Here is a 24,511-nt window from a genome sequence, read left to right as displayed (position 1 = left end):
ATTCTTTTTTATTCAAGTAGTTTCGTAATTAAAAATTTATCTTTTATGACAAATAAAATGAGTGTTTGAAATCTTAGCCCGGACCATTACACATATTATAAAATGTCATCATCAACTGAGTTAATCTCTAATGGTTTTAGTTAATTTAATAATTATGTTAATGAATTTTTTTTTGACAAAATAATTATGTTAATGAATGTTTTCGAAGCATTTGTTAATCAAATAAAAAATAATAATTTTGTATTGAAAAAATATGTTTTACACTTTGAGAGATGATCTTGATAGGATAGAGACATTCTTTCAAACACTACAAAAAAAAAGAGACATTCTTTAAAAAAAAATGATAGGATAGATACTTGATATAATATGGAGCTATATAGAGACAATATATGATATAGACATGATAGATATTAATCATATCATGTGTTTGATGCACACATGATAACAAAACGATATCATTGTTTTATTATAATTAAATGAGAAAATTACTCGTAATTAATTAAATATTTTAAAAACAACATGTAATTAATTACTCACTCCGTTCCTTTTTAAGTGTCTTTTTAGGGTAAATTTTTCGTTCCTATTTAACTGTCTTTTTGGTATTTTAAAGGTACAATTTGTCAATTATACCCTTTGTCAATTACTTTAATCTTTTTCAATAAAACTAATTAATGCTATATATTTGGAAACTAAAGTTGGTTTTTTTTAAACAAAATTCATTTGTTTTTTTTTAATAACAAAGTTTGTTTCTTGTTATCTTCAAATTTAAACAAAATTTTGTTCCAAACAATGGTTCCAAGAAGAGTTAAAATTCTATAAATAAGATGAGTAGCAATTGTTAAAAATTTCAAGTCTGACTCTAGCATTGGTTGAAGCCATAGTTGAAGCCTTAACTTTAATTAAAGGAGTTGGAAGGAAGTTAATTTTTTCTTATGATTAAAGTGAAATTTGAATAATTTTTATATTGACTTAAAATAATATAAAAGATGTGCACAATATTTAGAAAATTGACCGTTGTTTGTTATGAGAGAGAGAGAGTGCGCAAAAAAAAACGAAGGAGTTTGTTGAAGAAAAAGATAATAATTGACAATTGTTTGTTACGAAAGAAAAATAATATATTACATTTATTGGAAAGATAAAGTGTGTGCAAAAAAATAGGAATTTATTGGTGGATTAAAATGAGGGTTAATGGGAAGAAAATGTGCAAAAATACACATCGCTATTTTGGTGTTAATTTTCTAAAAAGACACTTAAAAAGGAACGAAGGGAGTATAAATAAGTAAAGAATGACAACATTTTAAAAAGGAAAAAATATCATTGTAATAAATAAGGAATAAATTTCTAATTATATTAGGATAGTTTCTAATTCGGTCTATACTCAAGATAAAAATTATAAAGACAAGTCAGATAAGATAGAAAAATGGTTTATTTTATCCTATATCTTTACTGCATCAAACATAAACATAAGATTTGAACAGAATATAATATCCTGACCATCAAATGACCCTTAAAATAATTTTACCATATTTGTTTGTTACCAAATCCAAATATAGTCAACTAAGTAATTGAGATTAAGTATTGATGAACTTCTCTTTACAATACCGTCGTTCGAGAAAAACTAAATTTTATTTCCAATGGAAACAAATTATCTGTCATACTTTATTTATCATCCAATCGAAACTAGTTATTTGGACCTTATTTCTTTTTTAGAAATCAAGAGTTAATATAAAAAAATATAAATTAAAATAAATATATTTGTTATTTTAACGACAAATGTAAGTATTTATTAGCATTTTTCTTAATTTATATTTAATTTGTCTTGTGAGTGTGTTTTATGCTTTAGTCTAACCGACTACAATGCTTTTTCGCTTACGTGCCCCCGTCACACTTTTAACGTGGAGAAATGCCTCTTTTAACACGTTATTTCTTATTTCGTGTTTCACCCTAGTTTTCTTTTCATGTACAAAAATCGTCTCACACTCTTTATCAAGCGTTTTAATGGTGTCCAAATCAAATAGAGATAAAATGAAAAGGAAAGATAAAAATAAGGTTTAAATGTGTGTTTAGTCCCTGCACTTTTACTTAATTTTGACTTTAGTCCTTGCACTTTTTTTTGTTTGACATTGGTCCCTGCACTTTATAAAACTTTTGACATTAATCATTCTGTTAAGTATCTGTTAAAAAAAAACTAAAACTAACGGTGTGCCACGCGGACCAATCATGACACGCCACATGGCACACTAAAAGACAAAAAAAATCAACTTTTTAACTTAAAAATATCATTAGTCCTTGCACTTTCAACATTTTTTGATATTAGTTCCTGCAATTTGGTATTGGTCCTTGATTTTTTATTTTTTTTAAAAAACATTCAATGAAATTATTATGTTTTATTATTGTTTTGGTCGTTATTTTTATTGAGAATAATCATAAAAAAAATAAAATCAAAAAAATCTTTTTAAAAAAATAAGAAAGTTTAATAAAACTTTTCTTAAAAAATAACAATTGTATAACATTATATTTTGCTTACCAGTCACGATTTTAGTTTTAATAAGTAAGTTTAATAAATATAAATGTTTTTTTTCGAAAGAATAAATATAAATGTTGTTAACACAATTTGTACTCCAATAATATATTTTACTTAAAAAAAATAGAATTTCTATGACATGAACCAACATAAACAAATGAGAGAGAGGTGCGTAACTGCGTAAGACATTGACAACCATCGTATAATTTATGATAGAAGATTATAATATAATTTGATTTAGTTAGCCAGCGTTAAAACTTGATCATTTTTGGTATAAAAAAAATCATTAGAATGATCCACATTGGAATTACTGCACATTTTATTCTAAAAAAAGTTTATTTATTATATAAAAAGTAGTAGAGATAAGTAAGATATTTATTCCCCTTTAAAAAAACAAGCTAAGATATTTATTGTCAAATAAAAGGTATAAGTAAGATATTTTGCTCTTTAAAAAGATTTTTTAAAAATATAGTTTTAAAAATAAAATCAAAAACAAATTTATTGATCTTTTATTAAGCTTTAATCAATTTTTTTTAATTTTTTTTTGATTTTTTTGATTTATGATTATTCCAATAAAAATAATGAACAAAACGATAATAAAACATAATAATTTCATTGAATGTCTTTTTTTTTAAAAAAAATAAAAAATCAGGGACCAATACCAAAGTGCAGGGACTAACATAAAAAAATGTTGAAAGTGTAGGGACTAATGATATTTTAAGTTAAAAAGTTGTTTTTTTTTTGTCTTTTAGTGTGCCGCGTGGCGTGCCATGATTGGTCCACGTGGCACACCGTTCGTTTTTTTTTTTTAACAAATACTTAACAGAAGGACCAATGCCAAAAGTTTTATAAAGTGCAGGGACCAATGCCAAACAAAAAAAAGTGCAGGGACCAAAGCTAAAATTGGATGAAAGTGCAGGGACTAAGCACACATTTAAACCTAAAAATAATATGAAAAGTGCTATAAAAAATGTCTCTAGGTCACAACTTAAAAAATCAACATGGTAATATTATCTTGAATAGTCTATATTAAACTTTTTAAAAATTTAAACTTTGTTATTTTTTTTTTAAAATACTACTGTTAGTGTATTTGTTAGCATATCTCAATTAATGGACACCAAGTAATTGCTAAGGTTTTTTTCCTTCATTTTTTCGTTTATAGACAAATAGCACAATGAACATGAAAAGAATCATGCAAATGACCACACAAAAAAAAAAATCAACATTGTTAATTCAATTAAACTTTATCAACATTTTGTTTTTCATTTTTTAAAAAATAAATGTTAAATCGTACTTTTTTCCATTAAAAAATCGTTATTATGAAAGCAACCCTACCTGAAAATCAACAGCTTTATCAAAAAAGATAAATCATGCATATTCCTTTTTATTTTTTATGTTTCAAAGAGAGAGCCTTGGACGGAGTATATTGTAACCCAAAAGGAGGTAATAATACATGTATATTATGTATATATAGATTCTTCTACAAATTCTCTCAAAAAAAAAAAAAAAGATTCTTCTACAAGGTTCAATTGGTCGACACATGGACTAGGACTAATTCTTCGTCTTTTTCAATGATAGCTCTAGTTTATTAGTATAGTAGTTCTTGGTATTGGTAAGGCGATAATTTAGAAGTTGAAGAAAGGGTGGTGTTTATGACACATGGCTTGACGTGTACAGTGGAAAAAGCTAGGTAATGAATTTTGTGATGTTTAGGGCAAAAGAGTGTGACACGCGGCAAAGATTCTTCCAGGTAAATTAACTCACCGAGAACAGTCCAAACCATCGCTACCTTGTGAGATGAGAAAATCTTGTGTGGACCAAGACCAAGAATTTTGGTTTGGTCACACACAAAGAGAGAAGAGAGAAGAGAGAGAAGAGAGAAGAGAGAAGAGAGAGAAAATGTAGAAGAGAGAAGAGAAGGGAGAGAAGGAGAAAATCTTGTGTGTGTGACCAAACCAAAATTCTTGGTCCTGATCCACACAAGTGTTTCTCGAGGTAGTACTACTCTTGCTAGCTAGAACATTCATTCCCTTTGACAAATCATCTATAGGTTTGATTCTACCCATAAAAAAAAGTACAAATTATAACTTTGAGTAGAATTAAAACATCTGTTTGTTTCTACGATAAAGAGGTACTGGAATACGTTTTATCTAAAGTTACTATTTGTTAACTTTTTGTTTTCATGTTTAAAAAGACCAAAGTTTATGAATCTTGAGATCAAACGTTCAACTAAACATTACAAAAATCTATTATATAACATCTAAAATCATTTTCGGCTCTCCAAAATTGAAACCAAATACATGCTAGTACCACTCTCTTTTAGTCTTAAATATAAACATAAAATAAAATTATACCATAAGTATGAAAGGATACATTGTTGTTTCATAATGCATAATTTAACATAGAATATTTGTTAAACTATAAAAGATGAGTCATCTACTTTTGACTATATTGTTCTGGGCGTAAAAATTAGAGATCATTGTTTAAGGTTTTATTTGTAAGTTTGGAGGGGAAAAGAGAAGAGGTTTTTGGAAACAAGAAATGAACAAGTGGAAGAAATAGAAGAAAATGGGAGGGGAGAACTTCGAGGATTAATTTTTATTTGTAATACAAAACTGTCCTCATTTGAGGAACTTAAAAATTGTATTGGATCGAATTCTTCAAATTTAATTTATGTTGTTATAATATTTTTATATGAGTTCTTCAAATTTAATTTATGTTGTTATAATATTTTTATAATTAAAAAGATAGTAATCATAATCATTAATTTATAATTTCCTAAAAAACAACTCTTTCAAAAAATGTGAAAGATTTCTCCATTTTTCACATATTTTTCACCTCCAAAGCTCTCTCTTCCCCTCTAAACTCCTAAACAAAGCCTAAAAAGATTATCTCATGTGATTTGGTAGCAGATAGAAAAGAAATAAGAAAATTTGAAATTAAAAAAGGGATTAAATTGTTTTAGGTGTATAGATCTCCTCAATTGAAAAAAAAACATAAGAGAACAAAACTTGAGAATTCTCCTCCCATCTTCTAACAACTTAATTAAAGTCCCTTAGCATTTTATCTAGGACTCGAACATGTTTGAACCTATTTCCACATTGCACGTGTTTGCTTATTTTTCTTTTAAAAATAATATTAATTAATTGAATATTAATATCACTACCAATCATCAAAGATGCTTAAGGTCTTCTCATAAAAAGAGATGCTTATAAGGTCTAATATGGTTTTCAACTGACAAATGAAAAGCAGAAAAGGTATGAGTCTAACTTGTGGGTCTAATTTTGACCATAAACAACAATTAAAGAGTATTGGAAGAAATTGTATTAACAGTATTTTCTCATTTTAATAAGAGATTTTGGGTTCAATTTCAAACCCTAAATATACATTCGAATTGAAACTCTAAATATACATACGAGAGTTTTGTCACTAATATATACAGTTCATTTTTTTTTAACGAATACGCGAGTTTTCATCTACTTTATGATTATGCAAGGTGAATATACGTAATTTATTATCTACTTTATGATTTTTTGTCGATGTAAGGTGAATGAAATATGGATATGGGTTGGGGGATTATCACCCCAAAAAAAATATGGGTGGGGAGCACCAAGCAACAAAACCATGTTACTATTACAAAGGCAAATCCTAACTAAAAAACCGTCCTAAGGGCTTGGGTTACATCATGTCAGATCACATTTTTCCTACCACTAATTAGCTAATGTATGAGCCAAAAGTTATGAAAAGGATTTCTCACTTTACTTCAATAATAGAGATTAAAGTCATATATAACATGCTAAATTAGGTCTAATGTTTCATCCGTGTGACCAAATCCCTCAATCATTCTAGCTAATTTGACATTACATGTCATAATTGGCATTACCTAAGTAGTAAAAACTAACATGATAATACGTTATCATATAAATTAACAATTATGTATGTTTTATTTTATATCAATTAAAACCAGCCATGTGTTTGTGTTGCAATGGGATTTAGGCAGTTTGTAATTAGTTAGCAGTATTAGTAGGTCTATGTTTAGTTATTATCCAAATTGTGTTGTCATGCAATCATAACAACAAGTGTCAAGAGGCCATCTTTATTAGTAGTAAGTGTATAACCATTGGTGGTTACAAAAAATGTAAGAATGAAATAATTCAGAAATAAAATTAAAATTCATTCTCGAATTAAAATGATTATCACCATTATTTGTCACATATATCACATGACTAACCAACAAGGTTTTGGTTCACTTGTATTATACCTAAATTACCTAAATATTTTTTGCCAAAAAAATAATTTTATTTATAAGAGAAAATAGCCAATTGTACAGGCAAATCAAGATCTTTGTCATTTTTTTTATTGTAGATATATATCATATCATATATGATTGAATTCCTTTTAGTAAAAGAAGGAAATAGATTGCAAGAATGATGTATCAATTGACTCTGGATTAGATGTGTAACATACCAAGAAATCAGTGAAAATAACCATATGCCAAGCCAAACTTTCTTGTCTCATTACCTTCTCTTTTGTATTGATAAATCTCATTACCCTCTTTTAACATTATGAGAATTTTTACACTTAATATATCCCTTTATCACTTAATTAGGCCACAAAAACCAGAGACTCTATCCGTACAATAGGTTAGACATCAATTTGCAATCATACCTAGTACCTACACTACACCCCAAACAAAAATGCAATCATGTGTCTGTCCTGTCGTTTCTTTACCTCTTAAGAAAATGACCAATAGTGTAAGGCTCAACATGCATGGTTGTGACTTGTCACAAGTAGAGTCAAGAGGCTGTTCAAATCATCAGAACTTGAGTTCACCAATCAAGATCAATCGTGTAGGTATACAACTGAACGTGTCTAACAAATAGGGTGTGTAAAATGTATTGATTGAAGGAAATAGTTTTTCCATTTTTATTAGCATAAAATGGACAAAATTGTGTCTTGCCACATATTTTTGGTTGAGCATAATTGATTTCAAATGAGAATTTACAAAATTATGATGCACCACAAATCAAAGCTATGACATTAATTCAATTACAAATACCCCCCCCAAGCAACCAAGTAGTTGAACACACCATTGATTTAAAGTGAACATACTTCCTTTAATTTTTAACCAACACCAACAAGTGGTTTTGATATCTTCCAGAATTTGGTTTACATTATCTCTTTGATGACAAAATTAGGATACTACTCCGTCCGTCCCTTTTTATTAGATCGTTTAACAAAAATCGTAAGTATTTAGAAAATTTGTTGGAATAATGAATCTGTCTCAAATGTATTTGTGATTATTATCAAATTATCCTTTGTATAAATACATTTAATGTTCACTTTTTTATATTTCAAGATATATTGATAATTATTTAAAAAAAAGATATATTGATAATATTAATATGAGGTATATGTGATAAAATAATAATAAATGCATCTAAAAATTGTATATAGTTTTATATTTAAAGATATTTTTTTTATAAATGATATTATAATTAGATACGAATGAAGTACTTTCTATCTTTAAAATAGACCAAACTCATGACAACCAAATAACATTAAACATCTCAGTTTCAATTTAAACTATCAAACTAATTCAAGCCACAAAATTGTTGAACACGAGCCACCACTTCATTCGACAAAACGCTTACATGACCCACATACCCCAAATTGATACCCATACTTGGCCAAAAATTGAGCATTCAAAGTTTTTGATCAGCAGGTAAAATACATCTTTTAAAAAGATTATATGGAGACTTTCAACATAACCAATTTATATTTCACTTACATAATTCCACGATAGTTTGCGTTCTTCCTTGATTGTTTATTCCAACACTATTAAATAGAGAATTGTGAATTCGATCTCTCACCTTAATACATCAAATATCCATACAACCACTTGAAATGTACCTATGTCTTCTAAAGTCCTTATCTATATTTATTTTGCCTTGAAAATTTTTGGGTTGATTTTTGCATGAAATGATCACAAGGAAAGATAATTAGCTGGAAGAATATTAATCATTTATTATGCGCCACAAGACATCCAAGGGCATACTTTTAAAAGCATTTATTTCCATTATTTGACCATATCTAAAAGTGGTTTATTGATAGAAATAGAATAATCACACATCTTTTTTTCTTTACTTTTTTCATTTTGTTTTTTGTTTTTCTACAGTAAGTTCATGATTAGGGGTGTTCATGGCTCTAAACTGCATTGGAACTGAACCACATTAATGGATACAATTCAGTTTTTAAAACCACTTTAAAAAAAACTGGTTAATTTTTCAAACCAGTTCCAGTTCGGTTTAGAACCGGTTCAGAACCGGTTTACAATTTTGAACCGGTTTATTTATTTCGAACCGGTTTACAGTTTTAAACGGGTTTGCTCATTTTTAACCAATTTTTGAACCAGATTATTCTTGAAGTGGTTTTCACCACACACACCTCACACTTATTTCACATTTCCACCTAACCCTTCTATCATCTATCTCTTCTTCCTTCATATAATAATAAAAAAAAAAAACATTTTCACACTCTCTCTCTCTAAATAGCCTAACATCCAGCTCCGCCTCCCAACACCGTCCCCTTCGCCGTCGAACCCAACAACCACCCTCTTCCACCACCACAACAACTTCCCCCTCCTTCTTCTTTCAACCACCCACCTTATGCTGAGGTAATCTTCTCTCTCTTTAAACCCTCTGTTTCTCTCTCTTAAATCTTGATAAATAATTATAATTATGAACTAACTAACAAGATTCACTATCTTTGTTTTGTTTGTTGCAGATGATATACACAACAATTGAAGCACTGAAGGAGAAAGACGGTTCAAGCAAAAGAGCAATATCAAAATACATAGAACATGTTTACAGAGACCAGCTTCCAAATTCAGAATCTCATCAAAATGCCAAAATGTGAAATAAGTGAATTGATTTTGTGAATTTGTGATTTGGGATCGATTTGGGGCTAGGGTTCGATCTTCATCATCGATTTTGCAATCGCTTTTGCCATGGGTTCCATTTTGGCATTTTGTGAATTTGGGCTTCAGAGGTTGTTTTTGTGATATTTAGAAAAAACGGTTCATAAACTTAAACCGGTTCAGAATCTGGTTTTAAACTGAACTTAAATTGGTATTTAAAAAATGGTTCAGTTCAAAACTTTATTAAGTGGTTCAGTTAAAATATGGTTCAATACAGTTCAGTTAGTAGTTTGGTTCAGTTAACTGTATATTTTGAACACCCCTATTCATGATGGCAGCCATGTAGGAACACATTATTGGACGGAGAAAGTATAGTGAGTGAATTTATGCACATCTTAGTCACTACCTTCTCCTTTGCCAACTTGCCTAGTGTAGATAAGCTTCTTTCTTATGATGACAAGCTCATAACCCAACCTTTTCTCCCAAATGTTGCTCAACTTTACGTATCTCATTTATAAACTCCCCTTTAAGTGTAAACTCGATCCCCTATATCTTTTTTTTTCCCTTTGAAAGAAAAAGGACTTGACTTATAAAAATATGGGAATGGAATGGAAAATGCATTTCTAGTTATGTATATTAAATGCTTTGTGCACTCTTCAAGATTGAGAGAGTCACAATATCTAGGTTTTCTTTAGCTACAAGGGATAGTGGTCCCACTTATTTAAATTGCTTAGTCCATGATGTCATTCATATTTTTTTTCTCTCATAAGTTAATGTTACATGAGACGGTAGGATTAAATTGCTTAATCCCTGATAATATTATTGATCTTTTCAGGAAAAGAAATACTCTCCTAGACATGTCACATTAAAAGTGGGTATGTATTCAAATTGAAATTCTTAATTTGAATAAACACGCTGTAAGGTTCTAATATTATAGGTTATACTCAGTCTGTTGATAGGTTGTCATTGATTTACTAACTCTTAATATTATTATCATCATCATTTATTATTGTAATCCTATAAGTTCGTCAAGAACTATTTCCTCCAAGACTCTCTTGGTAATAATTAAATTTAAAAAATTGAAATTAAAATAAGTAATAGCTAAAAAAAATAATGAGAGAATACCCACAACCAACATAAATAGGAAGGAATTAATGCATAAGTAATGGCACGTTATAATTTTTTTTTCTACCCAAGATTTATCAATAAAAAAGTTTGTCAAAATGTTTCAAATTTAAATTCTCTTTAACTATCTGTCTTATAATCGGTTTTATTAACCACTAGAGTCCAATTAACTAATGCATAAGAAAAACTGTTTATTGAATTGAAGGAAATCAACGTCTTAAATAAGTCAACTCTATAGTAGTTGTTGTTTACTACTTCACCTTCTATTTGGATTAAATTTCTTAAAAACTATTGAAATTTTAGTTTTCACAATGCATATGTTGTGTGCGCAATTAGTTACTATATTAATATATTTTTTTTTTTTGGTCAGGTAGCCTAGTGGCTAGAATTCACCTTATAAGGTGAATAAGTGGGGTGTCCGGGGTTCGAACCCCGGCCCCTGCATATAATAATGCATTGTCCTACCAACTGAGCTATGCTCACGGGACTACTATATTATTATTTATTTCTTCACATACACTACATTTTGCTTTCATTTGATATCTTTCACATTAAAATTAGATGAACACAATGATACTCATGTAGTTTAGTTGAATATGTGCTTATTATTCAACCAATTAATGTCATGTTATTTTTTCAAATTAGAATATTTTAAAATAAATTCAAATGTTAAACAAATATTTTTTAGAATATACCGTTATTCAACCAACTTCAAGTTACGTAAGAATTTACTTTAAAATTAATTGAGCTCACAAATAGCTAGTGGTGTGTTTGTCCATGTAGGATGAAATGTTTTTTGGACTATTTGCAAAATCCATCACCAAAACCACGGGTCTTTATCATGGTTGGATAATCGAATTAAGCAGTCCATAATGGTTGCAAAATCTAATGTCAATTTTCGTTTAAAATGATCTTTAAGTTCAATGCACCGTTCGTCGACCCAAAAAAATAAAGAAGTTCAATGCACATTGCACATAACCAGACAAAAAACATGTAAATGTAGACATGTTATTGATGCAAAACCAATCCAACGACTTCTTATGGCACGCTTGAATTCTAAAAGGGCCCCTATGGAAATGGTATAGATTTGAAGATTTATCTACGTCTATGTAGTTGTAATATTCTACCAAGTAATTATCATTTATAGATTTCGGAAGATTAGTTTCCATATTTTGACACAAGAACCCACTAAATCAAACAATAGCATTGTGGTATGGGAATGAAATGACCCAAAGAAACAAACAGGTGTGGATTTGAATGACGGGTGTTTAATGTTGTTTTGTTCCACATACTTTGGACTTTGCTTGATAGGGGCAACAACATTGTATGGGAACTTGAAAATGTATTTGTGTGCATGCAAATCATGCCAAGTATTTTGTGACTCATTCTTGACACACATGAATGGGTGGGAATTATCATGCTTGTTTGTCAGAATAACTTGGTGGTCATGTGCTACATTATACATGTGAAGTACTACTGCCACATTTGGTTTTATATTTTGAAGGAAATATTTAAATCATAGAATAAAACAAGAGGTTAATTTTATAGATTATATCATTTAAAAAAAACTACACAATTAGTGTGTTACTTCCTCCGGTCTTAAATATATAAGTAAAGATTCATTATTTAGATGTATTGAATAATCAATGTATCTGATTTATAATATAGATTATAGACATTAATTACTCAATAATTTTTTTTAAAAAAAAGTGTTTATATATGAAACTAGAGGAAGTATCACCAGTGAAATGAATAATTTTTAAAATAGTTAAGAATAAAAGGATAGCTTATCTTCTTTTTTTGGTGATGTTTCAAGAAAGCATAACTCATCTTCAATCCAAGGTTTGCTGCCTTCTAAAGGTTAAATACAGTAAACATGCTACAAGAGCTCTCTCTGTGAGTTTGTACTAGATGGTACAATGTAGGGCTTTTGAAATTGTAGCCCACCATTAAGAATAGCTAGTGATGCCTGACAAAACTTCACATTGTTCTGGCTTGTGTTATGTTTGTAGTCGTTTTGCAAATGATACATACACGTATCTTAGGGTAGCGATTATTTTGTGACAATTAAAAACAACTCAAATTCGATGTTATTTATGTGATTGTGACATGACTTTCATTGGTTTTGTATTTTAGAACAATGATATGAACACCCCCCACCCCCCCACGGTCCCCTTAAGTAACTAGGAATTGTCAAAAAATATGTCTGGAAACTAGGCATGTGACCTTCAACAGATGCCTCTTCTGTGGATGATTGCTGTCTACACTCTAAACAATGCTAAGAAACACTAGTAAACAACAATTTTAACCCGAATTCCATTGGCAGTTAACTGCCGTTGGTTAAAAACCATCGGCAGTTAACTGCCGATGGTTTTCATAAATTTTATTCCCTTTGATGTGGGAACAGCAATCTTCTCTTGTGTGTTCCTGTGTACTAGAAGCCCATAATATTGCTGGCCCTTGAAGCCCATTAGAGGAGTGGGAATTGAAGCCCATTTCTGACCAATAATAATAACTTAAGAATTTCTTTTTCCACCCTTCGAATTTCTTGCGCACCCTTCAAAATTCATAGATTACTCCGTTCAAATTTTATAATTTGAATAATTGTTCACAAGTTTCAGATTATATCAGCTGAATCCCCTAAAGATTTATGAAAAACATCAAGTTGCTCAAGTTTATCCAAATCTTGTTTAAATACGATTCAGAGAATAAAATTCAAAACAATCTAATGCTAGTTCAACATATATATTGCGAAAGGTGTCAACCCTCCAGTGGATCATTTCAAAGACAAATTACTATGCCTAAGCTGACACATTTCAGATTATATAATCTGGACCTTTAAAATAGAGGTTCGAATTGTATAATATAAATTGTGTCCGCATAGAAACAGAGTTTGTGTTCATAAGTTACACATTTTTTTAGCAAATTGACGTTGGATTGCTTTCAACATCCACCAAAATAAACTATAAGCAAAGATATAATGGAAGCATATGAACCAACACAAATTACTTGACATACCATATTAAAAGTTAAGAACTCTAGTTTGATCGTGGTTCAACTACAATTGAACCTTAAACTTTAAAACAACTAGACTTAGACCCGCACAATGTGCGGTTTATTTTGCTATAATTATTTGTGATTTCATGTTTATAGTGGTATTTAGTTTATTCTTTGGTCTTAAAGCTTCTGGTTTTGAAAATGATGGGATCCTAATAATGCGGAGCTCGATCAAGAAATTAATGTCAAAAAAATGTTTCTTAGATTCTAATGTTAAAAAAATTCTTTTAGATTCTGATTAGTTTGAGAAATTGGAAATTCTTATAGAGAAACAATCTTAGATTTACATTTACCCTTCAAAATTTATCATTTTTAGAAAAATGTCTTCTCTTGAACACTTTTTGTTAGACGCCTGTTCAAAATATAAACTGTAGTAGCAACTACTTCCATCCAAAATTTCGTTGACATTTGTTTAGCTTTCAACATACATCTCACCATATCCACGATTGTTTTGTTCTTTCTTTCAACAACCTCATTATGTTGTAGAGTATACTTGGTTGTTAACCGATGTTGGATTTCATGTTGCTCATAGAAATTTGTATCGACGAGGTACTCTTGGTCTCTGTTTGTTCTATGTGCTTTGATTTGGCAACCACTTTGTTTTTCTATCAACGCCTTGACTGTCTTGAAGGCGTCAACAACTTCTGATTTCTGTCTCAAGAAATACACCCAAGTTTTTCTACTGAAATGATCAATGAACGTAATAAAGTACATGCATCCACCGTATGTTGGTATTATAACCGAACATAAATCAGAATGAGCTATCCCCAATAGTTTCTTTGCTCTCCAAGACTTCACAGTTGAAAATGATTCTCTATGCTTTTTTTCCCATTTGACAAGTTTCCCATATACCACCTGGAATGTTCACAACATGCAAACGAGAAACATATTACTTTCGTGACAAATCATTCAAGCTAGAAAAATGAAAGTGACTAAATCTCATGTGCCACAACCAATCATCATTTGGAAATATTGAACTAGAGAAAGGAAATTTATCATGTGGATTCTCTAAGGGAGTAAGTGGTTGGGAGTCATTTTTACCTTTCTGATGAATATTCCATTTCTGTGAATCAACGTGCAATAATTGTTGTGAATCAACATGTTGTAACATTTATCTGACAATTGCCCTATACTCAAGAGATTGTAATGAAGACCAGGAGCATAAAAAACAACACTAACAAAATTTAACGATCCATCTTTTAATCTAATAACAATTTGGCCTTTCCCCATAATTTGAATATTTATTTCCAAACTTCATGGTAGATTTTACTGTTTCGTTCAAAGAAGAGAATAGTTCTTTTTATCAACATATATGATTGCTACATCCAGTGTCCAAATACCAAATATTTTCTTCTTCTAAAAGTGTATTGTTTGCTAAAAATAAACTATATGGAATTTCATAAGACTCACCGGTATTTTGATATGAATTTTCTGGCATGTTTTCTCGATGTTTCTATCTGCAATCAGCGGCTTTGTTCCCAAACTTTCCATAGTGGAAACAACTATAATTTGTTCTCTCTTGGTTGTAATATCCTCTTCCTTTGCCATGATTGGTAGAACTAAAATTGTTTCCACCTCTTCCTTGCTTTCATTTATTGAAATTGTTTTCTTTCCATTGGTTAAGATTGCCATGTCCTCTTCACGTGAGATTTCCTCGGCCTCTACCTCTGAAATATCCTCTTCCTTTATGGAAATTATCACAAATTTTCTTCTCCGGTCTACCTAGATTCAACAACTTTGTTGATGTTCACCTGACTTTTCAAATCTTCCTCCTTTACTTTTTTTTGTCTTCTCCAATGTTCTATTGACGTGGCTTTCAATACTTCCGTGCAACTATGCTAATCAACGTGTCTATGTCTTGGGGCTTAATTATTGTAGTCACCACATGATCAAACTTCATCGGTATGGTGTGTTGAATTTTCTCTACCATTTTGTTATTCAGAATATCTTTTCCACACACCCTTATCTTGTTGACACGATTTATAACACAAAAAATATATTGCTCTACTGTTTCTGAATTGAACATTTTATACCTTTTGCATTCTTTACACAGAGTGCAGTTTTGATTTCTGAGCATTCTCTACTCCTTTATGTTGCAGCTTCAATATGTCCCACACCACTTTAGCATGCATTAGCTATTTTGCCAAAAATTGAATGATTCTTTGATGAATTTGTGGCAGTGCCAATTGGTCACTTCTACGAGCAGTATAATCAATTTGATATCAGTGAGACGCAAATCACTCAAACTAATACACTAACTATGTATCTGGGAAAGAAGAGAGAAGGAGAGATTTTACAACAACATTATATTTTCATTCACAAATTGATTTACAATATTGATTCATGAAAGGTTATTAGCATAGCCTTTTATAGATTTAGTTACTTAATACTTAAGCAAACCAAGTCATATATGCTTAGAAAGTAAACGGCGGTGCTGCATTGCAGTGCTTACACTTGGATCATGACACCTTAATGCATAAGCAAAAACTTTAATGGCTAAGGATTGGTCCAAAAAACACTTCCTAAGTGATAGAGTAATATGCTTGATGCCATTATCAATTCTTATAGATAGGTTGGTTTAATACCCAAAAGAGAAGGATGAAGCCTCATGTTGCCACTACCATGATCGCTAGTATCAAACAGGTCAAATTGCTATCAAAGAAGGATGAAAAACAAAAGTTATATGATTGTTCTGAAGTTGTAGATCAAACTATATGATTTTATGTTGTCGGCTGCAATCGCAATTGCAACCGTAACCGTAATATCAGAGATTTAGCAGTCTCTATGACAACATCGCAATTGCAAATTCGTTCGACCACCCCAGCCTGCATTTTCTCGCATTTCACCATAATATAAAGGTTTGCAACATAACAGAAGCCACAATCTGAAACTATGGATCAAACATATCCGGAGGCTGAAAAAATATGGTAATGCGCCAGAGAGATTTAAGGAGAATAGTGGGAATGAAAATGTTCAAATTCAACTGGTTAATTTCCTTTTGGTTACGGTGCAGGTTGTGGTGTTAAAGAATTGATGAAGCTTCCGATATACTATGTTTTAGGAATTGCCAGAGACACAATGGAACTTGATGATTTGTAATAACATAATGGAACATATGCAGGGGCGGATCCAGACTTTCATTATACGTGGAGCTAAAATTTCTAGGTCCTTAGATTCACTATACTCAATCCAATCATACAATCCAATCATACAAATTAAACCAATTCTTACAAAATCTACGTCTTTGTCTACCATGATCAGACCAAGGGTAAACGAAATTGCTAGGTTTATAACGACCTTTTTTAAGGTAAGCTTTACGTACCTCATCTTGGATGTTAGGATGATAGCTTGAAATTGGAGACCTAAGTCCTGGATCCGTTTCCAACAAATTGTAATCAACAACTTGAATACCCTCATTGGCCGAGTTAGGTGTAACTTCATTTTGTGGTTCACTTGGATGTCGAGTATTTGATGGTTCTTGACTAGCCGAAGAACTAGCTTTGTCTCTAGAAAGCACGGGAAAAAATTTCTTCATCCTATAAAAGTAAAACACACAATCATTGTTACAAGTAAGTAACAAGAATATCACTAGTCATTAAATCATAAACAAATACAAAATACATATATATCGGGATACATTATAACAGCTTCATAGAACTCTTTGTCACATTTGATATAGCAGCATTATCAATTGTTCAATAAAATATGGCTAGTTCAACCATTACAATTCTTAGTATAGTTTTCTACCTTATGTTCATTTCACAAGGTAGTATTTTCTTCCACAATTTTTGTAAATTATTATTCAAAACTGTCATAATTTTTTTTGGTGATTATCTCAGGTTATAGCCTATGTTCATTGAAAGATATTTCAGTAACCCACTATGAGACATGAGTAGTGGAGAATAAGCCAGAATGGACTGTATATATCTCCAAAAAATATCATTATGCTCAAAGAAAATTGCTTTTTTGACCCAGCCACTTATTACCATTTCCACTTATTACCTTTAAGAGAGATTGCAATTTAAGAGAGAAAGGGGCGTGTTTAGTTACGGTACAGGAAGGAAATTGGAATAGAAAATGAAAGAGAGAGAGTGAGACACACATCTGTCTTTTGTTTAATATACCCTCCGATCACTATTATAAGCAAATGTTTGCATTTTAGATTCATTCATTGAATGATGTATGTGACCTACAACAAAGACCATATATATCATTAATTGTTGAATGAACCTAAAGTGTAAACTTTTGCTTATTACCGGAGGGTATATTTAAAAAAAAAAAAAAAAAGGGAAAAGCATGTGGAGCTATAGTCCCACATTGCTCCTACATGCATCCGCCCCTGAACATATGAATGAGTATGTGAACGAATATACATAAGAAATAAATGTGAGAAGTCTCAATTGATGGATAGTATGATACCCGTACCCGTCCTGTACCCTTGTGGGTATCCGCGGGTATTGAGGTATCCATGGGTATTCATGGGTACCCATGAATTTTTTAATTTATTTATTTTTTGGTACAAATAATAACTTTTTTTAATTACCAAAAAACTTCAACTTTTAAACATTCATACATAATTCATTCAAAATTTCATAAATTATACATAATCCATAGAAAATTCATGATTCTTACATAATCTATATGATATGTTTTCTGATGTGAATGAAGTGGAAACAATGAATTTAATATGATGAATTAAAAAATTAAAAATAAAAATAGGTTATTAATGAGAAATTTTAGGTGGGCGGTAAAATTTTCTTCAATAAGATAACAACTTTAAGTAATAAGACAAGATAAGATATATAAGGATATTTTAGTAATTTACTTAATTTATTACCGGGTATGGGTACCCGTGGGTATGAGTACAATCAAATCCGTGTCCGTATCCATATAATAATGGGTATCCGTGGGCATGAGTATTTTTGCCACCCCTAGTTATTAGATGGTGTGTTAGAGATTATAAATGGCTACATGAAGATGTTACTCTTTTTAAATTAATGCCCATTCACATTTGTAAGTAGTAATATGGGATTATGAGCAAGAGTTTAACAATGTACTCCCTCCGTCCCATATTATAAGCAAAAAAAAAAAATCACACTTATTAAGAAAACTAAAACATAGTAGTAGTTTATAACATAGTTTTTTGTGTTATCTTTAAAATAGTTTTATAGGAAGATGTAAAAATAATTTTCATTGGTAGTTGATTATAGAGAAAATGAAAAAGAGAGCAAATTGAATGCACTTTGCATCTAATTGTCCTTTGAAAAAGATAATTTATTGAAAAAACATAATTAAATATGAAAACATCTTCCTATGAAACTTATTTCAAAATATGTTTTAGTTTTCTTAATAAGTTTTCATTGGTATTTGATTATAGAGAAAATGAAAAAGAGAGCAAATTGATTGCACTTTGCATTTAATTGTCCTTTGGAAAAGATAATTTTTTGAAAAAACATAATTAAATATGATAAAAGTTGATCTTTTTTCTTATAATTTGCGACAAAGAAAATGAGTTTTTTTCCTTATAATTTAGGACGGAGGGAGTATCTAACAACAACAAAATATATTGAGTGGTTAAATGAAGAGTTTAGGAGATATATTATGGAAGAGTATTTATATTGAATAAAGAAATCATATTGGGACACCATCAAATATGTGGTAAAAAGGGAATGATGCAGCACACGAAAGAGAGATTGGGGAGAGAAAAAAAATTGGGAGAGGATTCAAATGCCAACTTTCCCTTAAAAAAACAGAGAAAGCCTAGAACAGGACAAACAATAACCCCAAAAGTCCTCCATTCCATTGACTTGACTGTCTTTAATAACTCGATATTCGAGACTTCAGCTTTCGGTGCCCTCCCCAACGAGAAACACTTGTGTGGACCAGGACCAAAGAATTTTGGTTTGGTCATACACACAAGTTTTTTTCTTCTCTCTTCTCCATTTTCTCTCTCTTCTCTCTCTTCTCTTTTTTCTCTTTGTGTGACCAAAGAGAACTTGTGTGGACCAGTACCACACAAGATTTTAGCCTCCCCAATTCACGCTCAGTTTAAACTTTCATGATTTAATCACTACTCTACCCATAAAAAAACAAGCATCTTTTCTTCTCAAAATAAGTGGAACACACAAATTCATTCATAGTAGATTTTTAACATGACCCATAATGAAACTAACTAGTAAACTCCACCGAACAAATTATTTAAAAGAATCTGAGTTTGATTCCTTGATGAAATAATTGTTGAACCGACTTTAATTACCTATCGGTAGAACTTCATATTACTAGTTAAACTAATAATTTAACACAAAAAAACTAGTAATTAAACTACACAAAACGACCAATTTCATCACCAATGTTAAAGCACCAAGCTTTACATCTTACATGCTAAATCTTATGATCAAGTGTAGCCTTGTTTGTACTTGCGAAAGAGATCCTCAGTTTTGGCATTCCTAAAAGCAAAGCAACCAATCAAATAAACCACAATTAAAACAACAACACTGATGATCAATATCACATTAGCTCTTTTCCATTCCTTTCTAAGATTTGCCAACAAACCAGCCTTGCATGAGTCGCAGTTGTAACAAAGTTGTGTTTGGTCATTGCTCCATTGAAGACAATCCATGTCTGCTGCATTGTTTATTGGACTAATCCAGTATGTTGGGTTCACAAATGTGTATGCACATTGTGTTGGTGGCTTGCAGCACCCAGACTGAAAAATAATTAAAGGGGAAAAAAATTATTGGCAAAATATATGTAAGTAAAGAAAACTCAGAAACTATTTTTGTGAATTTTTTTTAATTATCAAACAGTAATTTGTTTATTTTTTATTGTTAATACTAGTAATAACTAATTTTCTTTCAATCATTTATCCAACCTGAGACGAGAAACACACTCCCAGATTTCAAGTCAATGTCACCAGACCAACCGAAATGGGTTTATCTTGAGATCTTACTTTCTTACTTAAAGATCTGTATCTAGTTTCACTAGGATCAAGTACAGTAGAGAGAAAATGTGTAAAATAAACTAAAAAAATTGCATTATTTATACCTGCATTGGTGTAAGACGTGCATTAAAGAAGTCCTGAGCCATACGAAAACTTTGATTCAACTCACCACACATATTTGTTTCACTAAGACAACTTCTAATAGCATCCCACTTAAAAGAACTTCTAACTCTTCTTTTCAAAAACCCAGAAAAATCATCCAAACGGTATTCCAAATAAGCCCTATTAGGTTCAATCATACCATGACCACGAAGAGTAACCATGTACACAAAAATAACCAAACAAACTAGCAAGATAATAAGCACAAGCATTGCAACAAGGTAGAATATAAGGAGACATGAGATTCTCCAAAAGGAACCAATGAGACCAGCAAGAGACACAACTAAGAGAAGAACACCTAGGATTATGACTGGCCATTGAAGAAACTTGACACATGTGTCTGCTGGTTCGTTTGTTAGCCAGATTCCAGCACCAATGATTGGGATTGAAAGGATTACAGCTACTAGGTTTATGAATCCTATGATGTTGTTGCTCATTGCCATTTTTTTGGAGGAAATTATGAGAGGGTTTTGGGTTTGAGATGGGTGTGGATTTTGTTGTTTGTTGGAAGATGAACAAAAATGAAATTGTGTTGGGGCTTGGACTGTACTAGTGGTACATAAAAAGGTGTGTATGTCTTTATCAGTTTACAGTACGGGTAACAACTTATTTTTTATTGGAAGATGAACAAACCTATTTTTTTTATTATTAGTATAAAAAAAAAAAAAAAACCTTGTTTTGATTATAAACTACTACAAGATTGCCTAGCTTTTCCTAACATTCTCCTACCTCTATGCCTAGTTCCCGTCAAAGCACAGATCATCCTTCCTCATTGATTTTCGCATAAAAATTCATCACAAATGATAATAATTTCAATGGTTTTCGATTTTCTTATTCTATTTCCGTGATCAATTTTCTTTTAATTTTTTTTTCTAAATAAACGAAATTGATTTTATCTTTATAGGTTTGCTTGATTTCTTTGGTCTCTTTCTTGTCCCAATCATCAATGTTCTAGTCCCCTTGCAATTCTCATCTACAACAACTTAACCTAAAATTCAATTGCAACAATCAAAATTCATCAAGAAATGTTTTTAATTAGTGTCCGCTTGGGTTCTGACATTTATTAGTATATATTTTGTTTGATTTTTTCCTTTTTAACATATAAGCTGATGTGTCTTAAAGAATGATTTTGATTGGTTGACCATGTAAAGTTTTTTTACTCCGTCAGAGTATTCTAATTAAACTCTTCTACTATGAGTTTAATTAGAATACTCTGACGGAGTAAAAAAACTTTACACGGTCAACCAATTAAAATCATTATTGAAGACACGTCAGCTAAGTGCTAAAAAAAGAAAAAATCAAATAAAATTTGAACTAATAAATGGCATAACCTACATTCCTTATTAATCTAAAATCAACGGGTAACAAACCTATTTTTTTTATTATTAGTATAAAAAAAAAAACCTTGTTTTGATTATAAACTACAAGATTGCCTAGCTTTTCCTAACATTCTCCTACCTCTATGCCTAGTTCCCGTCAAAGCACAGATCATCCTTCCTCATTAATTTTCGCATAAAAATTCATCACAAATGATAATAATTTCAATGGTTTTCGATTTTCTTATTCTATTTCCGTGATCAATTTTCTTTTAATTTTTTTTTCTAAATAAACGAAATTGATTTTATCTTTATAGGTTTGCTTGATTTCTTTGGTCTCTTTCTTGTCCCAATCATCAATGTTCTAGTCCCCTTGCAATTCTCATCTACAACAACTTAACCTAAAATTCAATTGCAACAATCAAAATTCATCAAGAAATGTTTTTAATTAGTGTCCGCTTGGGTTCTGACATTTATTAGTATATATTTTGTTTGATTTTTTCCTTTTTAACATATAAGCTGATGTGTCTTAAAGAATGATTTTGATTGGTTGACCATGTAAAGTTTTTTTACTCCGTCAGAGTATTCTAATTAAACTCTTCTACTATGAGTTTAATTAGAATACTCTGACGGAGTAAAAAAACTTTACACGGTCAACCAATTAAAATCATTATTGAAGACACGTCAGCTAAGTGCTAAAAAAAGAAAAAATCAAATAAAATTTGAACTAATAAATGGCATAACCTACATTCCTTATTAATCTAAAATCAACGGGTAACAAACCTATTTTTTTTATTATTAGTATAAAAAAAAAAAAAAAAAACCTTGTTTTGATTATAAACTACAAGATTGCCTAGCTTTTCCTAACATTCTCCTACCTCTATGCCTAGTTCCCGTCAAAGCACAGATCATCCTTCCTCATTGATTTTCGCATAAAAATTCATCACAAATGATAATAATTTCAATGGTTTTCGATTTTCTTATTCTATTTCCGTGATCAATTTTCTTTTAATTTTTTTTCTAAATAAACGAAATTGATTTTATCTTTATAGGTTTGCTTGATTTCTTTGGTCTCTTTCTTGTCCCAATCATCAATGTTCTAGTCCCCTTGCAATTCTCATCTACAACAACTTAACCTAAAATTCAATTGCAACAATCAAAATTCATCAAGAAATGTTTTTAATTAGTGTCCGCTTGGGTTCTGACATTTATTAGTATATATTTTGTTTGATTTTTTCCTTTTTAACATATAAGCTGATGTGTCTTAAATAATGATTTTGATTGGTTGACCATGTAAAGTTTTTTTACTCCGTCAGAGTATTCTAATTAAACTCTTCTACTATTAGTTTAATTAGAATACTCTGACGGAGTAAAAAAACTTTACACGGTCAACCAATTAAAATCATTATTGAAGACACGTCAGCTAAGTGCTAAAAAAAAGAAAAAATCAAATAAAATTTGAACTAATAAATGGCATAACCTACATTCCTTATTAATCTAAAATCAACGGGTAACAAACCTATTTTTTTTATTATTAGTATAAAAAAAAAAAAAAAAAACCTTGTTTTGATTATAAACTACAAGATTGCCTAGCTTTTCCTAACATTCTCCTACCTCTATGCCTAGTTCCCGTCAAAGCACAGATCATCCTTCCTCATTGATTTTCGCATAAAAATTCATCACAAATGATAATAATTTCAATGGTTTTCGATTTTCTTATTCTATTTCCGTGATCAATTTTCTTTTAATTTTTTTTTCTAAATAAACGAAATTGATTTTATCTTTATAGGTTTGCTTGATTTCTTTGGTCTCTTTCTTGTCCCAATCATCAATGTTCTAGTCCCCTTGCAATTCTCATCTACAACAACTTAACCTAAAATTCAATTGCAACAATCAAAATTCATCAAGAAATGTTTTTAATTAGTGTCCGCTTGGGTTCTGACATTTATTAGTATATATTTTGTTTGATTTTTTCCTTTTTAACATATAAGCTGATGTGTCTTAAAGAATGATTTTGATTGGTTGACCATGTAAAGTTTTTTTACTCCGTCAGAGTATTCTAATTAAACTCTTCTACTATTACTTCTTTAAGCGGATTAATTTATGGAAAATTCTTTAATACCTCGGTCATATATTAGATGTTTCATTTGAGTTTACACATTTATTAAAAAAAATAATCTTTGTCAAAAAATGTTGATTTAATGATAAAATATATATTATTTAGTTACAATTATAAACAAAAATTCATTTTTAAAATTCATAAAATAATTGATGTATATGGTCAATAATATATTACATCATTTATATATTTTGAATAACTCAAACTCACTTTTAAATTTTAATCATTATCATACATCAAGATATGTAATCATAAAAATAAAAATATGCTATTTTTTAAGACCGTCTGATATTGATCTGATGCTCACAATTCGTTGACTGCATGTTGTTTGTTACTGCACTGAACCCGAATT

General features: G+C 30.3%; 1 protein-coding gene across 1 annotated transcript; it reads right to left on the bottom strand.

Annotated features, from left to right (window-relative positions):
* Positions 1-19,805: 19,805 nt before the first annotated feature.
* On the bottom strand, positions 19,806-21,277 carry LOC146920761 (protein TORNADO 2-like). Its single transcript, XM_085714204.1, has 2 exons — positions 20,670-21,277; positions 19,806-20,331 (listed from the first exon to the last, which is right to left on the bottom strand). The coding sequence occupies exons 1-2, from the start codon at positions 21,165-21,167 to the stop codon at positions 20,020-20,022; spliced, it is 810 nt and encodes a 269-aa protein (XP_085570330.1). The 5' UTR covers positions 21,168-21,277; the 3' UTR covers positions 19,806-20,019.
* Positions 21,278-24,511: the final 3,234 nt, after the last annotated feature.

The sequence above is a fragment of the Medicago sativa genome, chromosome 5, assembly GCF_051527215.1.
Source record: "Medicago sativa cultivar Bolivia chromosome 5, Bolivia_mono, whole genome shotgun sequence".
Lineage (NCBI taxonomy): Eukaryota > Viridiplantae > Streptophyta > Magnoliopsida > Fabales > Fabaceae > Medicago > Medicago sativa.
The sequence above is the reverse complement of the archived record's forward strand: the minus strand, read 5'-3'. Positions and strand labels throughout refer to the sequence as shown.

What these genes read in the sequence shown, in the direction of transcription:
- LOC146920761 (XM_085714204.1), bottom strand. Translation starts at nt 21,167, where the DNA reads ATGGCAATGAGCAACAACATCATAGGATTCATAAACCTAGTAGCTGTA. An exon ending in CACGTCTTACACCAATGCAG is followed by an intron (nt 20,332 to 20,669) that starts GTATAAATAATG and finishes ATTATTTTTCAG; the next exon opens with TCTGGGTGCTGCAAGCCACC.